This window comes from Leucoraja erinacea, chromosome 5, assembly GCF_028641065.1.
Source record: "Leucoraja erinacea ecotype New England chromosome 5, Leri_hhj_1, whole genome shotgun sequence".
NCBI lineage: Eukaryota > Metazoa > Chordata > Chondrichthyes > Rajiformes > Rajidae > Leucoraja > Leucoraja erinaceus.
In genome coordinates this window covers 81,435,385-81,454,101 of record NC_073381.1, presented here as the reverse complement: position 1 = coordinate 81,454,101, position 18,717 = coordinate 81,435,385, and the positions used below count along the sequence as shown (strand labels likewise).

The following is an 18,717-nucleotide window of genomic DNA, read 5'->3' as shown; positions in this document are numbered from 1 at the left end:
TTTTTAATTGTTTTTTTCATATAATGATCTATTTTTAAAGAGTCTGCCTTATAGGTAGTTTAAGAGTGATCTCACATCCCCTACCACCAGTAGAATTCTGGATTAGTGGAGGGAATGAATAGGACACTAAAGATTGTGGAAGTTAGTTATGACCTACAGGCCCACAGGAATGAATTCATTACATACGCACATCAATTAAGCACAACCTTGTCAGTCTTGCATTCACAGGGGTTGAAAACGCAGAAGCCACTTCTAGTTGGACACAGACACAGTCCATACTACTGGGATCGGACAAAATTGGGACTATGTTGGAGGGGACTGTACCAGGTGCAACTACGACACCAACCACCGTAAAGATTGAAGATTACTCCCGTTGGAGACATCTGATACTGTAAATGGAGGAGAACCAAGACAATGGGGCTATTGATCCTACTTTTTATCCTGAGGTTGGCCCAGATGAGCTGGACTTGGGCTGCACCAAGACGTCCTGTATAAGGCTGACAACTGTCCTTATGTTTATAACACTGACCAAGATGGATCCAATACCACAGGTTCTTGAAGTAACCAGAAAAAGGTGGCAGCATATCCCGGAGCTACAGACCGAGCTGAAACAGATGAGAAATGTGCTCACCAACGCCCAGTCTGAAAATGACCATCTTGCTTCCAACACACAGCAGCTGAAGCAATCGGGTTGTGGAGGTGAAAAGCCTTGATTTTGGAGTGCAACTCAGTTACAGAACTGAATTGAGGTAAATCCCAGCCTGGTTCAAAGTGAGGAGCTGAGTTGGGATGGATCAGACAGCCAGTTGGCATTGATGGGGAAGGAAGATGAATACTGGTTTCACACGCTGATGGACAACTTGGGAGAAAGAACGACTACATTTGCGAAAAGAAACTACATTTGTGATGAATGTGGACAGACTTTCAAACAGCAGAAAAACACCTGTCAGTTCACCAAATGCGCTATACTGGAGCAAAACCTTTGCAATGTGACGCTTGTCGTTACCAGTGCAGGCAAAGAGCATCCTTGAAATACCATATGACCAAGCACAAGACAGAAGCTGAACTTGAATTTGCTTGTGACCAACGTGAGAAGCTGTTCGAGAAGGCTCACAATTTGAATGTTTATACGTCCATGGTTCATCCTTTAACCCAGAATACAGATAAAAACAAACCTGTTGAAATTGAATCGTCAGCTAAGTTTGGAAACATTAATTAAGTAGGAACCCAGTTAATAGTTATTCAACAGCTAAATTGTGCGTCTAAAGAATCTTGCACCCTTTTTCAGTGTGAGAAAGGATTAACAGGAATAAGTGTAATCCAGCCAGGCTCACCTAAAATAGGTAGAACAAAGAAAAGGTTAGTGTGGAGAACATAGTTCTGAGCATTATAGCGCACCAGTTTCAGAGACAAAGTCCCATGTCTGCAATGGGGTAGAGGTGCATCAAGCAGAATACTAGCAATTGGAAGGACTGTTCAGAACTGTGATAACAGAGGGTCACAGTTACACCCTGGACATGCATTCAAGTCGCACCGTTGTTTTGAATGAGGGACAGTGCCCATCCAGTAGAAATAAGGACTCAATGGAGGAAGTTCTGGATGGGTCAATAACCCTTTCACCTCGGAATGGAACAGTGACTGAAAATGGTGAGGGTGATAATGTTGTGAAGCATCAACGTGTCCCAGTGTTGGCAGACTTTCAGCCTTATACATACGGTTGAGCCACTTTGCGGCCGGTGGATGTGGACAACATGGGAATCCCCATTGAAGAAGGATATGATCCTGAATATACAGAGTGGTCTAGGGAAAAAGTTCAGGTACAAGATGCAACTCAACCATTAAACGTGAAAAAAAAAGTTAACTGCAATGAAGCATCTTGTTCTATAAGAAATAATGTTGTGGATGGATTGGAGTCCAGTGATCTTTCTGAAAGGTATTTATCAAGTGAAGATGACAGAGAAACAAAAGTTATGAATGGCTCTTCAGATGAGTCTTTTCAACCATATTGGAAGAAGAAGAGTAAGTTGCCAGTTAAGAAGTGCAACATTAAGGATGTGAAGAAACAATCTGGACAAAAACGTGCCCGAAACCAAAGTCAAACTTGGAAAGGGAAGATTTCCCCACCGTGTATCGATGTCAATATAAGGCACGTGTTGTGCTGTTTGCAGAGGAGTTGACGGTCTTAAGAAACACATAAAAGAGCAGCATGAAGAGGTGCGTGAAAGACCTTGCCCCCACCCAGGAGGTAACAAGGTGTTTCTGATTGATCGCTACCTGCAGCGTCATGTAAAGCTGATCCATATAGAAGAAAGAACATCTTTACAGATCAGGGGGAAGTGCAAAGCCTTTGGTCACAACTTCGGAAAGACAAACCAGATTTGATCAATAATCTTGAAGCATTTTGAGCTCTATTGTATGACCAAGGCATCTAGAGAGAGAGAAGCTGAACATTTTGAAACAGATGGACGTCTTGAAAGAGATTATGCATAACCCTATCCAGGAAGACAATGACTCAGACCTGGTGGGTAATCAGTGTGATGACAATCAGGACATTGATGAGGATGGCAATGATGGCATTTCTGATGAGAAGGACAATTGCCGTTTTATTCCCAACCCTGACCAGATCGATACCGATGGTGACAGCAGAGGAGACAACTACAAGGACGACTTTGACAACATCCCAGATATCTATGACGTGTGCCCCGAGAACAGCGCCATCAGTGAGACCTGAAGAAGTTCCAAAGGGGACGATACAGATCGTTACTAACTGGGTAGTGCGCCACAAGGGCAGGGAGTTACTACAGACCACCAACTCTGACCCTGGCCTTGCTGTCGGATTTGAGGAGTTCAACGCCATCAACTTCAGTGGCACCTTCTACATCAACACAGAATGCAATCTATGTTGTCTTTGGCTTCCAGTCCAGCAGCCGCTTCTACGTGGTGATGTGAAAGCAGGCAACCCAAGCCTACTGGGAGGAGAAGCTGTCCAAACCCACGGATACACTAGCGTCTAGATCAAGGTGATGAACCCCACCACAGGACGAGAGGGGGGGGGTGGGGAGCACCTCACCTGTGCAACGGTCTATGAAGAGACTGGCAACACCCTCGGACAGGTGCAAACTTTATGGCACAACCCAAATATCGGCTGAAAGGATTACACCGCCTACAGGTGGCACCTGATCCATTGACCCTAAACAAACTTCATCAGAATGGTTGTCAATGAAGAGAGTGAGAACTGGTTGCCATACCATTGGTGTGATTGGCTTTGGGATATTATTGAACGTAGCCATACCTTTGGTTTGGTGGACTTTGGGGTACTGTGATACATTATGGCTCTATCATTCAGCTATTCATTGCTTTAATACTTGTGATAATTGTGTGTACTTGCCGAGGACTGTGAATGTTATCACATTTGATAAAAAGGAGGGAATGAAATAGTCAAATAAATAGTCAAATCTAAAATGGAGTTCTTCTACAAAAGCATGGACTAGTAGAACAAAAGAATGGCTCGGTGCCAAGTTTGAATGACTTTGTAAATTATATGGAACACAATATGGAGGACAGGTTGTCTTTTCATTAAAGGCATTAAGATGGCAGCCTGCAGTAATAATGTGCTTCTTTTCAAGGCCATAAAGAAGCCAAGATTTAAAAAAATCCAGAGATAAGTAATAACTTGTTATTAGATGAGCTCAATTTGGACCCAGCTTTTCTTATATTCTGAAAGGTTGCAGAATCTTTCAGTCATGCCATATTCAGACTTGGTAGGAGTGTTTTACTGATAAGAAAAAAGTATAATTGTGCTAACTGTCCTTTGTTCTGAGAGTGGGAGCACGAGAAGCACTGAGCAACGTTTATCCTCATTGTAATCTCGCCACTCCCATCTGACGAATCAATTAAAGATTGCCACGGTTCACCTTTAACAGTTTTTGTTGCTATCTGCTTTTTAAGAAACAAACTTTGACACAGCAGGATCTTGATCAGCCAGGCAAATGTGGATGCCTTTTGAGCATTTTGTTCATTAAGTGAAGAAGGGTCTCGCACTGCAACGTCACCTATCCATGCTGTCTGATCTGCTGAGTTACTCCAGCACTCCACATTCCTCTCATCTCCCATTGACTCTATCTACACCTCACGGTTTCTCAAGACTGCAGCTAACATAATCAAGGACCATTTAGTCATTCACTCTTCACCCCTCTCCAATTGGGCAGTAAATACAAAAGTTTGAAAGCATGTACCTTCAGACTCTGGAACAGCTTTTTCCCCACTGTTATCAGATGACTGAGCAGTCCTTTCTCTCATAAACTATGGGTCGTCCTGATGTCGCACCTACTTCATTGCGGCCTGGATTTTTTTAATCTGCACTTTCTCTGTGGCTGAAACACTATAATGGTGTAATACTACTTTCTGCACTTTTTTTTCCTTTTGCACTGCCTGCTGTATGTTTGTACTCATGTATAGTATGATTTGACTGGATAGCACACAAACAAATTTTTATTGCTGTATCTTGGTATACCTGACAAGCATGATGCAATTCCAGCACCACTATGAATTAGTGAAATTATTATTTTTCTTTAGAGCTTTACAAACATCTTATCCACATTTGGTTACATTTCCATTGAAATTTGTATTCATAAATAAATAATTTATTATACAATTATTTATTTTATTCTTAATTTTTATCCCGCAATACCAACATAGCCAGAGAAATTAGTTGAAGAATTAGAGGGAGGACGTAAAATGTGTTTTGATCCAGAGAGTGGTTGGGACTGTATCTTGCTGCCTGAAAAGGCATTGTGATAGAAATTGTCATTACATTTAAAAAGTACTTGTACTCAACGAGCTGTGACCTACATGATGACTCGGTATTGGAAGATAGGATTTAAACTCTGTATCTCATTTTTGATAGGCCTGGATACAAAGGGCTGAATGATTGTGCTTCATATATTTTCTGTTAGTTTAGTTTAGCAGTACAGCTTGGAAACAGATACTTTGATCCACCGAGGCCCTTTGCCCACCGGGCCCATCGATGGTTATTCATTGATAACCCATTCACTCTAGTTCTATGTATCCCAATTTCGCAGCCACTTCCTCCATACTATTACCATTTACAGAGGCCAATTAACTTACAAACGTGCACATCTTTGGGATGTGGGAGAGAATAGGAGCATGTGGAGGAAACCCACGTTTCACAGGGAGAGCGTGCAAACTCCACAGAGACAGCACCTGAGGTCAGGATCGAATCCGGCTTTTCAGTGCTGTGAGGCAGCAGCTCTACCAGCTGTGCCACTATGTTAGTCCGTGATAGAATTGGATGAAGCCAGAATGTTGTTTATATCATCCCTTGTGATACATTGAATTAATACACACTTTTAAGGATATCTCAATCCCATAAAATCTTCATTGATCTCTGAAAAGTGGGACCCCCTGTTGTATGATGGCAATTTGTCAGTGAAGTCTTATCAAAAAGGTTCAAATGATAAAATATAGCCTCTCCCTCCTTCCCTCCCTTTCCCAGCTCTCCCACAGCCCACTGTCTCCGTATCTTCCTTTCTTCTTACCGGCCCCCCCCCACATCAGTCTGAAGGAGGGTCTCGATCCGAAACGTCATCTATTCCTTCACTCCATAGATGCTGCCTCACCCGCTGAGTTTCTCCAGCATTTTTATGTACCGTCTAAACAATCTTTCTTTAAATACACACTTAAAGATTATTTCCCATTGAAATCACCAGGGTCTGCATGATACTGGCTACGATCCACTAGAAACATAGAAAATAGGTGCAGGAGTAGGCCATTCGGCCCTTCGAGCCTGCACCGCCATTCAATATGATCATGGCTGATCATCCAACTCGGTATCCTGTTCCTGCCTTCTCTCCATACCCCCTGATCCCTTTAGCCACAAGGGCCACATCCAACTCCCTCTTAAATATAGCCACTGAACTGGCCTCAACTACCTTCTGCGGCAGAGAATTGCAGAGATTCACCACTCTGTGTGAAAAAAGTTTTTCCTCATCTCGATCCTAAAAGATTTCCCCCTTATCCTTAAACTGTGACCCCTTGTTCTGGACTTCCCCAACATCGGGAACAATCTTCCTGCATCTAGCCTGCCCAACCCCTTAAGAATTTTGTAAGTTTCTATAAGATCCCCCCCCTCAATCTTCTAAATTCTAGCGAGTACAAACCAAGTCTATCCAGTCTTTCTTCATATGAAAGTCCTGACATCCCAGGAATCAGTCTGGTGAACCTTCTCTGTACTCCCTCTATGGCAAGAATGTCTTTCCTCGGATTAGGAGACCAAAACTGTACGCAATACTCCAGGTGTGGTCTCACTAAGACCCTGTACAACTGCAGTAGAACCTCCCTGCTCCTATACTCAAATCCTTTTGCTATGAATCAAATCCGTTTTGCTATGAATCAAGGACAGAGTACTAATAAATAAAGTTATATCGTATCATTTATTAGGTTTACAGTGAATCTTTTCTTCTTTATTGTGGCCGTCCCTACTTAATATTTCCCACTATGTGATCAGCCAGAAATGTTCAGTGGGATCCGATGGAGTGGAATTAATAGTCTGGATAATGCAGATGGCTAGCCAGCAGTTCATATAAACTAGTGTAAAGTAGTGGCGAGCGACTGTACTTTAGCACATTAGGATTTCTGTCCTCAATCCACGGGAGTACTGATCCACTCAGGGGTAGGTAATGATCATATTGAGCTGAAAGTAGACAAAAAATGCTGGAGAAACTCAGCGGGTCAGGCAGCGTCAATGGAGAAAAGGAGTAGGTGATGTTTCGGGTCGAGACCCTTCTTCAGACTGATGTCGTGGGGGGGGCGGGAAAAAGAACGGAAGTGGAGACAGTAGGCAATGTGGGAGAGCTGGGAAGGGGTAGGGAAGGAGGGAGAAAGCAAGGACTATCTGAAATGAGAGAAGTCAATGTTCATACCGCTGGGGTGTAAACTACCCAAGCAAAATATGAGGATTTTCCCTCCAATTCGCGCTGGGCCTCACTCTGGCAATGGAGGAGGCCCAGGTCAGAAAGATTTACTCTCCAGCGGTATGAACATTGAGTTCTCTAATTTTGGGTAGTCCTTCCTTTCTCCCTCCTTCCCCTCCCCCTTCCCAGCTCTCCCACATAGCCTACCGTCTCCGCTGTGGTAGCCATTTAGCTTAACTCGGTATGTTATAATTATAACCAGTTACCTTTAAATTTTATTTGCCTGTAATTATGTGGGTGGGATTTATACGTCGTCGGAGGCATGTTTGCGACTGGGATTCTCGCGCAGATGTCCTAGTAGTTTTAGTTTAGTTTGAAGAAGCATGGGAGGGAGGTCACAGCTTTAGATCCTGCACGAGTTTGATTACGGATAAGATCAAAATGTACTTAAACAAGACGAAGTTTGGATGAATATCTTACTGTTTTTACAACAGCAATAAAGAAACTATTAATTAAGAGACTGAGTTTTGAAAGATTTATCTTTCGACGGCATTGAATGTCTCGTGGAGATCTCGTGAATGCGTTTCAATTATCCCCATAACCCCTGTTTTCAATCATAGTGGCTAGAGGAAAGATTCCTTGAACGATATGAAAATCGGTCACTACATCCGCCTCTGCCTTTCTTTTTCCCGCCCCCCCGACATAAATCTGAAGAAGGGTCTGGACCCGAAACGTTGCCTACTCCTTTTATCCATAGATGCTGCCTCACCCGCTGAGTTTCTCCAGCATTTTTTGTCTACTTTCAATTTTTCTAGCATCTGCAGTTCCTTCTTAAATATTGAGCTGAAAGATCAGATATGGTTCATACATGTCAAAGCCCCATTCATTTGAAATGGGTCATAAAATGGGCCCTCTCCTCTACTCTCTACACCAACGACTGCACCTCCACAGACACCTCTTGTCAAGCTTCTCAAGTTTGCGGACGACACAACCCTGATTGGACTGATCCAGGATGGGGAGGAATCTGCCTACAGACAGGAAGTGTCATAGCTAACGTCCTGGTGTCATCGCAACAACCTAGAGATCAATGCTCTTAAGACAGTGGAACTGATTGTAGACTTTAGGAGAGCTCCCCCTCCCCTCATCCCACTCACCATCAACAACACCACAGTCACATCTGTGGAGTCTTTTAAGTTCCTGGGAACCATCATCTCCAAGGACCTTAAGTAGGGGGGGCTACCATCGACTCCACAGTCAAAAAGGCACAACAGAGGATGTACTTTCTGCGGCAGCTGAGGAAGCACAATCTGCCACAGGCAATGATAGTCCAATTCTACACAGCCCTTGTAGAGTCTGTTCTCACCTTCTCCATCATGTTCTGGTTTGGCTCAGCCACCAAGCACGACACCTGGAGGCTGCAGCGAATCGTCCGATCAGCAGAGAAGGTTATTGGCTGCAACCTTCCCTCCATTGATGAACTGTACACTGCAAGGGCCAGGAAGCGAGCGGGCGAGATCATCTCCGACCCATCACCCTGGCCACAAACTCTTTGAATCACTTCCCTCTGGAAGGCTACTCCGGACTGTCAAAGCTGCCACAGCCTGACATAAAAACAGTTTTTATTCACGAGTAGTTGCTCTACTCAACAGCCAAAAATCTGTAGCCTCCCTTTGATCTAGTATTTTGTTGGTTCACATGCTTGATCAATGGTGTTTTATCATTAATGTTTTATTATTATTATTATTATTATTATTATTATTGTTTAGTGTTTTTTGAGTCATTCGTAACTGTCACTGTATGTCATGTTGTTACTTGTGGGCGGAGCACCAAGGCAAATTCCTTGTATGTGAATACTTGGCCAATAAACCTACTTACTTAAAACTGGATGGAAGCAGTGAGATGTTGCTTTGTTTTTTTTCAGGTTTCCAGTATTTGCAATTTTGCTTATATTTTAATCTTTTTTAAGTGTGTTTCTTAATATGTTGAACATTGCAACTTTATGAAGTTTTTATTTCTCTCACAGTGATTTTTGGAGAGGATGTTGCCTTTGGAGGGGTTTTCCGGTGTACTGTTGGACTGCGGGACAAATATGGTAAGCGATGTACTTTCTATTTAATTAACTTCCAAGAGCATGTTACATAAATTAATGGTGCAGCGATAGAGGTGCTGCGTGACAATGCCAGAGACCTTGGGTCTTAGTTTAAAAGAAAATCAAAATGAAGCTTGATGATTTTCTTAATGTGGACTTAACTCTCTTAGTTTCAAAGAAAATCAAGGATTTTGTATTGAATTGCTCTGATACTTCCTGTTCCAAATCACGTGGGACAAAGGGTACCTATGAAAAACATGAGTGCTTTTACCTCCCAGCAGGAAGCAGTGGCTGTTCAACATGGAGGGCTTTGGAGAAAAAGTATCAAATGCTGCCAAGATGTACTCTTCAAACAATCCCTTGGTATATTTTCATTTAAATCGATTTTGTTGCTCCACTTCTCATTCACTCTCCTAAGGCCAGCCAAAGGGAAATGTTGCATGGGTAGGAATAGGAAGGAATAGGAATACTGAATTGTCACAGTGAGATTCTTTGCTTGCATACACAATATATACAAAGTTGTGTGCGGTTTGTGGCTGTCTATTATGCACCACAGTCTTAAAGCACTCATTGTGGCCACTAGATGGTAGTCTCTCTCCATTATATTTTATGCTCGAAACACCCATGAAAACCAAAGCCAGCGTGAGGATTGAACCGCGATTTTTAACTACTTTTAAATGGCATTAATGCTCTGAAATTTGCTTCAGGAATCCAATTAAAATCAACGCCCATAACGAAAAGGCCTGGAAAGGCTACACCCATTCTAACCTAAGTGAAAAAAGATTAGATTTGTGAGGCTTACTTTAATTTAGTTTAGAGATACAGCACGGAAACAGGTCCTTCGGCCCACCAAATCCGTGCCGATCAGCAATCCTTGCCGCTAACCCTATTCTACACACTAGAGACAATTTTCAATTTTATCAAGCCAATTAGCTTACAAATCCGTACATCTTTGGAATGTGGGAGGAAACCGGTGCACCCGGAGAAATCCAACGCAGGGGTCATGGGGAAAATGTACAAACTCCATTCAGATAGCACCCGTAGTCAGGATTGAACCCAGATCTCTGGCACTGTAAGGCTGCAACTGCACCACAGTGCTTCGCCGAGCATAGGAATAAATGGAGCTGCATTGTCCAAGGACTGGCCCACTGCCCAGTGCAATCTTTGGCCTCCTGTTCTGACCAGTTATGATACAGAAGGTTAGCTAAGCTGACCCAATGAATCCGAGAATTGTCCCGTGAAGTGAATGGGCCATGAGCCATGACTTGACCGCAGCTTGACCTCAATGTGCCTAGAACACCATGCCGGTTTGTGCTGCCATCTGGCCTTTATGCATTGACATTTTTGTCTCCAACTAAATGTTCTAATGAGCCGGCATGGAAGTTGAAACTGAGCAAACAGGAAAGCCGAGTAAAGGTTTAACATATCTGAATGATAATGACTGTGTTAAACCGTATTGTGGTATATTGATTTAAAAAGGAGATTCCAGCATCGGAGGCAGTACAGAGGTGATTAATTTGACTAATCTCTTGGATAAAAAAGTAGATTGACTTGTTTTTTTGGAGTTTATAAAAGTGAGGGTGGTGATCTTGAGGAAACAGATGCTAAGGAGGTGTTGCAGGGTTGATTGAGATAAGTTTTTGAAAGAGCAGGAATTGAACGCTGGCACAGAAAAGGAGTAAAGCTGCAAGTGTAACATATAGCTTTGGAGCAACTCGGCACCTCAGGCTGCATCTCTGGAGAACATAGATAGGTGACATTTCAAGTCGACACCCTTCTTCCGAATTGAATCTAGAATTTTTGGATCTGGAACAGCTCAGCCATGATCATGTTGAATGGAGGGGCCAGGTTGCCTACTTCTGCCCCATTGTTCTTATGTCCTTATTAAATAGGTTAATATGCAGGTAAGGGTGAAAAAGCAAACGTGAGAAATTTCCTATCTGCTTGCAAAATAATGTACCAAGTAAGCTTTTCCATTGGGTCCTAACCTGAAGTTTCGCCTGTCCCTTTCCTCTACAGTTGTTGCCTAAAGGGCCTGTCCCACTGTACGAGGTAATTCCCGAGTTCTCCACTGATTCGAGCTCGTGTAATGTACGTATCGGGTATGTAGGAGCTCATGGATGTCACATAGCGGCTCGTACGAGTAACGGTAGGTACTCAGGAAATCCAGTAAGCTCGTGACGTTTTTTCAACACCGTGAAAAATGTCCATGAGCAAAAAAATACTCGTGATGAAAAAATGTTTTACTTTTTACTCGTACGAGCCCCTACGCACCCGCTGCATACATTACACAAGCTCGGATCAGGGGAGAACTCGGGAGAACTCTTGAAATACCTTGTACAGTGGGACAGGCCCTTAACCCACTGAGTTCCTCCAGAACTTTGTATTTAGGTTTTAAGATTGTTCATCAACTGCTTGAATTAATGGAGCAAACAACACTCAGTATCGATTCAGAAAGAAAACGTATGATCAATCTTCTTGTACTTTTTGGAGCATGATATCCAAATAGACTTTGAGAGCATCATTTTAAAAAAAAGATTAGAAAAAAATTCCCACGAAAGGCTCGTGGTTAAACTGAAGTGTGTGGATGGTAATTTGTGGAAATGTTCATGGGTGAATTAAACCCAAAAACGTATGGCTTCTCCAAGAGGAATCGTGTCATGCTATTTTTCTGATTACAGTTTCCCCTGGAGGCGATAAACATCTTCCCATCGCATTTCCACCAACATTTCGGCACTGTTGGATCTTTGAAATTTTAAAAACAGGCCAAACACACCCATTTTGAGAAACAAAAATCCGACTGACGTCCCAATGCACTCGCAAGACAGGACGGGACACTCCGGGAGGGAGGGGCCACCCCAGCGCTTGCAGTCCGGTGCCCGACTCTCGAGGGACATCACAATACACTTGCAAGGCAGGACGGGACACTCCGGGAGGGAGGGGCACTCCAGCGCTTGCCATGAACAAGGAGTGGCGACGGCTGCCGGCTGCCCGATCCCCCGCGGCCGCCAGGTGCCTGGTGGGGAGGCTGCAGGGCACTGGGGCCGAGAAAGAAGCCTTTCTCTCTTAACCCCATTCTTCTGCCTTTCTCCCTATAATGCCTGACACCCTTTCTAACCAATCGTTCACCTTTTGTGTAATGCAAGAGCATTTAAAAGAATGTTTTAAACCTAGAAATGTTTATGATACTGTTAGTGCCGCAAAAGGAAATTTCAAATAAAAGCATAAATTGGTGCAAGTATTCAACAAATCAATGAACGGCTATGAAAGGAATGGGATTTAACGTTTCATGTCAATATCATGTGAGCTGTAAGAACTGAAACATACACTCGCTCTCCACAGATGCTGCGTAACAGGCAAGCATTTGTAGCATCTTCAGTTGCTTTTGTTGGAATTGCAGCTCTTCCTCTAACCGTGCGCTAAATAAAGCCATGTGCTTGCAGACCAGTATTTATTCAGAGTTCTGCTGCTCAGTCCCTAATTACTGATGACATTTTTTTAAAGTGAAGAATTCCTCGCCAAGCCATCAGTTCTTTTCATATCGCTAAACCTTTCAGGTTAAACCGTAAAATAAATGATCAAATTAAAAAAATTACAAAATTTAGGTATGCTCCAGCTGTCATGTTCTTGCAGCTTCATTTAAAATAACACAACATTGCCTCGTCCATGTTTCTCAATAAAGGCACCCTTCGGTCATGGCTGACCATGGGTGTCTCCAGGGTGCTATTCCCTATATGACGTGACTTTGTTTAACGTGGGGAGACTGGTGCACAGACAGCCACCCCACGGTCCTTGACAGATCTGGGTCAGGATCCAGTGGCATGGAGTCCAAGACGACCGGAAACCCTTTTTTGCTGCAGCCTTCATCCGCCTTCCTAGCCGTTGTGACGCTCCACTAAGGTCAGCCATCGTCCTCCGCCTGTTCCACCGTTGAGGTCTTGGTTGGATGGCTCTTTGTCAGAGACCTCCTCCTCGACCTTACCGCCATGGGTGGCTCTACCAGGAGCACGGCTCCAGACGGCATCGCTCTCAGGATCTCAGGTCCACACAAGCTTCTCCACCACGACAAGGTGACAATCAGTTTCAGAGTTTATTCAGTTCTGCTGCTCAGTCCCTAGTTACTGATGCTGTTTTTTAAAAAATGAAGAATTACTTGCCAAGCCATCAGCTCTTTTCTCAATAAAAATGCAAAATTCATGTTCTTTCAACAACATTGATCTCGTTTAGACAGTACAACTGCACTAACACTATTTGACGAAAGAATAAATGCATTAATGCTAAAATTCAGTACATGAATTTCCTCAATGTTTAATGTTTCACATTATTTCCCTCCTTGGTGAAGTGGATGTATAAGTACATCTGCAAATTAAGGTTATTGTTTCAACACAAGTGATTCTCTATATATAAAATAATAAGTTTCAGAATAGATGTATGCATTTTTCTTTCAATATAAATCTTCTCATAAAACACCACCCTGAATGTAAATAAAAGCTAAGCAAACACTGCTATTTTAATATGTTTCAAAACCATAAACCACATCTCATAATGGTTTTCTTGATACACTTCGGGCCAATAAAAGAAAAATCCATTTAATTAAAAAAATAATATACTTTGTAATGTTAATCTGGTTTTAACCAATGAAGCTGGAGTTTACATCAATAAAGTTAGGAGGGCTTTTATTTATCCTAAAATTTCATTAAATAATTATGGAAAAATAGAATAAAATACATTTTCGAAGCCAACCCGAATGTGCCAAAACTTTGCAACGACTCTTTTATAAACCAAATCATTAACTTGGTCACAAGGAAATGTATTCCTGATGCTTGTTCAATCTGCCATGAACCTCTCAACACCAGTCAACTTTTCGCCAGTATGCTGATAATTGTAAAATTCAATGCTAATCTTAAATTTCAGCACATTGTGTGTAACTTATTTAGAGAACAATTAAGTGCTGCCCATTTATGTTAGCTCTAATATTATTAATGACCAATACGAGAAGAAGTGATGTATGGTTTCTGTTTGAATCTCTGATAATAAGAATGAAAATACAGTGTAGATATAAAATAGTGGCACCACAGGTAGACAATGTGGTCAAGAAGGCTTTCGGCACATTGACCTTCATCAGTCTGGGTATCGAGTATAGTAGTTGGGATGTCATATTGCAGCTGTCCAAGCCGCTGGTGCAAGTAAGAATTTCATTGTTCTGTTTGGGACATATGACAATAAAAGACTCTTGGTGAGGCCACAGTTGAAGTATTGAGTTCAGTTTTGGTCACCCTGCCTTAGGAAAGAAACAAGGAAGCAAGCTACCCTTAAATGCAGGGCTTTTGTTTTGTTTTATATTCATATTGTTTTTAATTTTTTTTTAATACTTTTTTGGTATATTATTATTTATTTATTTATTGAGTACTGTTTTTATAGACTGTTTTTATATTATTGATCTTATAGAGGTGTGTAAAATCATGAGAGGAATAAATCGGGTAGATGCACAGTCTCTTGCCCAGAGTAGATGAATCGAGGACCAGAGGACATTGGTTTAAAGTGAAGGAGATAAGATTTATTAGGAATTGGAGGGGTAACTATTTTACACAAAGGGTGGTGGGTGCATGGAACAAGCTGCCTGAGGAGGTAGTTGAGTCTGGGACTGTCCCAAAGTTTAAGAAACAAACGGGTACATGGATAGGACAGGTTTGGAGTGATATGGACCAAACGCAGGCAGGTGGGACTAGTGTAGCTGGGACATGTTGGGCACAAGGGCCTGTTTTCACATTGCATTACTGTATGTCTCTATGACCTGATAAGGGCTGCAAGTAAGAATTTTATTGTTCTGTTTCAGTACATTTGCCAATTAAACACTCCCGACTCTTGTAAATACATTTGTGTATGACAGTGCTGCCTTCCTCGATAAGCTGACATTATTTATTCGCTAAATAATGGGAGCAATTGTGTAACTTGGTTTACATCAATATTGAGAGGTCTTTAAGAGCATGGAGAGAAAAACCAAGACAGAAACAACTGAAAAATGGATGTAATATTAATTGCTATTGTGGTTTGGTTAAACATCAATTGAACCCGTGGGTATTTTTGATAATACTTTGTAGTTATTCATCATGTGCAATCATACAATATTGCTTTGTCTTAGGAAAGGAACGAGTATTTAATACCCCTCTCTGTGAGCAAGGTATCGTGGGATTTGGAATTGGGATAGCAGTTACAGGAGCTAAAGCGATTGCAGAAATACAGTTTGCAGACTACATCTTTCCAGCCTTTGATCAGGTATGTAATGCTGTTACTAGAATTCCCATAGCTTTACTAATTTTTTTATTCTGTTTCAACATACAATATTTCAAAACTCATTTGTGAATGCGCATTTTAAAAAATCACGACAGAAATGACACAGGTTGGACAAGAGTGTAAGAAGGAGCTGCAGATGCTGATTTACACTGAAGATAGACACAAAATGCTGGAGTAACTCAGCGGGTCAGGCAGCATCTCTGGAGAAAAGGAATAGATCAAGTTTTGGGTCGAGACCCTTCCTCAGGCTGAGTCTCACAAGAGTGGTGGATGCCTGGAATGCATTGCCAGGGATGGTGGTGGAAGTAGATACACAAAGGGCTTGTCCAACTTACATGACCTTTTCGAAGACTGCCGGCACCCGTCATAGGTCGCCGAAAATTTTCAACATGTTGAAAATTCAGCGGCGACCAGAAAGACGCTACAACTCTTTGGGAGACTAGGAGACCGCTCACGACCATACAGGTGACTCCTGCCGATCTCTCATGACCACACAGGCGACCCCTGGCGACCTCTCATGACCATACAGGCGACCCCCTGGCGACATGCCGCCTGGTGACACCCCGCGATACCTGCGACATTTTGCCTGGGGTCACCTGTATGGTCGTGAGAGGTCTCCTAGTCACCCAAAGAGTCGTAGAGTCTTTCTGATCGCCACTGAATTTTCAACATGTAGAAATATTTTTGGTGATCTATGATGGGTGTCGGCAGTAGCCGAAAAGGTTGCGTAATTGGGGCAGGCATTAAATAGTACTTAAGAGTCTTCCAGATAGGCACGTAGATATGCAGGGAATGGAGGAATATGGATCATGTGTAGGGCAGAAAGGATTAATTTATTTAGGTAGCATGTAGAGGACAGGCATTGTGGGGCCAAGGGCCTGTTCCTGGGCTGTGAAAAGAAGCGTGAAAAGAATTGCATGCAGGATGGGGCCTTTTTTGATTTGAGTCAATTTCATGAAACAATTTTGACACGTAGAATAAAATAAAATGATGCTTTTGTTCTGCATGCTTGTTTTAATGCAATAGTAATTTGCATGTAATAGCCCACTCTCCAAAGTATGGTAACTTAGAAAAGAAAATAGGTTAAAATATTTGTTTCAAAGCAAAACTGATGTCAGAGATTACATTGTTTTCAAATTGTTTTAATATATTCCAATATTTAGTTGCAGTGCAAAGGTGTCAGTTGATGGGATAATACTGTTATCGATTAGTGCAGGCAGTCTCTAATAAAGCATGCTTAGAGAAACCCATTTGAAAGCATAACACTTCTTTCTCTTTTAACTATAGCCATGTGATAGCCTATTTCTAAATATTAGTTATTTAGTTTGTTACTAGGTACTGATGTTTAAATTAAAAAATATGGTTTTGATGAGCAATACCAGTGGAAGGTTTTTCTCACCAACCGAGTCTCAAAACATATTTAAGATTATGCTTTGAGACTTGGTTTGAGGGAATTTAGTTTGGAAAATAATTGAATGTATTCAATGAACTGCCCTGTTAAATTAACTAATTAAATACATTAATTTGCTTGTCAGGTGCTTTGAACAGATGATTGTTCTAAAATGTAAGAATTTCTTACAATTTTCAGCATGTATGAGGCATTGATTGATTGAAGGTAGTAGTGAGGAAATCCCATTTACTGAAGGAATAACTTGCTCAAGAAAATCATTTTGAGTGGAAAGCCACATATTGGGAGAAGTTGCAGCAGAGACATAAAAATGAAGATGAAAGGGTATTGTCTTTGCAAGAGGCAGGTGGGAGGAGGTGTAGTCAAGGTAACTGTGGGAGTCAGTGGGATTGCAGTACCCGTCAGTATATAGTCTGCCTTCATCCCTGTCTCCATCCTTCTGCCATCACCCTTTACTCTCCATTCCAGCTTTCTTCCCCCGGCTCCATTCAGTCTGAAGAAGAGACCCGACCCAAAATGTCACCAGTCTATTCCCTCAACAGATGCTGCCTGCCCTGCTGAGTTCCACCAGCATTTTTTCTTTTGCTCAAGATTCCAGCATCTGCAGTTTCTAGTGTCTGTATGTTACAACTGTTGTATTTGTTATCCTCATGCCAGTGTTATTTATTTTCTTAAACCCAGTGAAATGATCACTTGAATTTATTTGAATTTGCCAAAGTGGAATTCCTAGCATCTTGTGGAACCACAGGATGTAATTATGGCAATTTCTGCTGTTTTTGATTTGGGTTCTTTGCTGTGATCTCACCATTTCTGTCTGAAATCTGCCAGATCATTCCAAATGTGATGGCAGGAGAGGGAGAAGAATAGCATTTGAATTGTACAAAGTTGTTAGTCATTAAATTGAAATAATCTAATGTGAGAAAGTTCCTCCAAATAATAGACTAGTACGGTGATGTGTTTGCACTGTAAATACTAAGTTGACTAGTTTGAACTGTCATCAAAAAAGATCCCTGTGGAGGCTATGTAGCCTTTAGGCAAACAGCCTAGAGCTGACCAGTCTGTGGACATGTGGTGTAAAGAAATTTGAGCCTGTGAAGAAGAATGCCTTGGGCAGATTGGGTCAATGGGATGAAAGTTAGAAAACATACAGTGTTAAAGGCATGTTATTGCCAGCCTGGAGGAGCCTTTCTAATTTCTCTATTTGATAGCACCAGCACTGCTGCTCTCTTGTGGAGCCCAGTCATGCCTCTTCAGCTCTCTTTTCCTCTGCATCTTAAAATGTTTGATTTATTTTTTCTTTCAGTTCTGATGAAAGGTTCTTAACTAAAAGACCTGACTATTAGAGATAATAAATTGCAATCATTTTTCAATGACTTCTTTGTTAGTTGAAAGTTAATCGGTGACAGAGGTATTAAGGCCATCATTCCTCCACAGGCGTGTATCTGTATACTGTGGACGGCTCGATTGTAATCTAGTATAGACTTTCTGCTGACTTGTTCACATGCATCAAAAGCTTTTAATTATACCTTGGTACATGTGATACTAAACTAAACATGCATGCGCATGCACACAGAGTGAAGACATGGTACAACATGGAGACAGGCACATCGGCCCAACTTGTACACCTGACCAAGATGTTTGGCTTAGTTAGTCCCATTTACCTGCATTTGACCCTTCTCTAAACATTTTCTATCCATATACCTGTTGAATGTTTAAAAAAATGTTATAATGAAACCTGCCTCTATCACCTGCTCTAGCAGTTTGTTTCATCTACCCATCTGCGAGAAACCAGTCCCTCAGGTCCCTTTTAAATCTATTTCCTCGCACCTTAAATCCATGCCCTCTATTTTGAAAGTCTCCTACCCTAGGTAAAAGATTGTGGACATGCACCTTACTCATGATTTTGTAAACCTCTATAAGGTCACACCTCACTCTCTTTACTCAAGGGAAGACAGTCCCAGTCTATTCAGTCTCTCCATTTAAACCAAATTCCC

The 18,717-nt window shown here is 41.9% G+C and overlaps 1 protein-coding gene across 2 annotated transcripts in view; it reads left to right on the top strand.

The window, feature by feature from the left end:
- bckdhb (branched chain keto acid dehydrogenase E1 subunit beta) overlaps window positions 1-18,717 on the top strand; it is a 173,626-nt gene that overhangs the window by 9,393 nt on the left and 145,516 nt on the right. For both annotated transcript variants that reach the window (XM_055636077.1, XM_055636076.1), the window contains exons 3-4: window positions 8,956-9,024; window positions 15,164-15,297. In XM_055636077.1, the coding sequence (XP_055492052.1) occupies window positions 8,956-9,024; window positions 15,164-15,297 (203 nt within the window). The remainder of the gene's footprint in view (window positions 1-8,955; window positions 9,025-15,163; window positions 15,298-18,717) is intronic.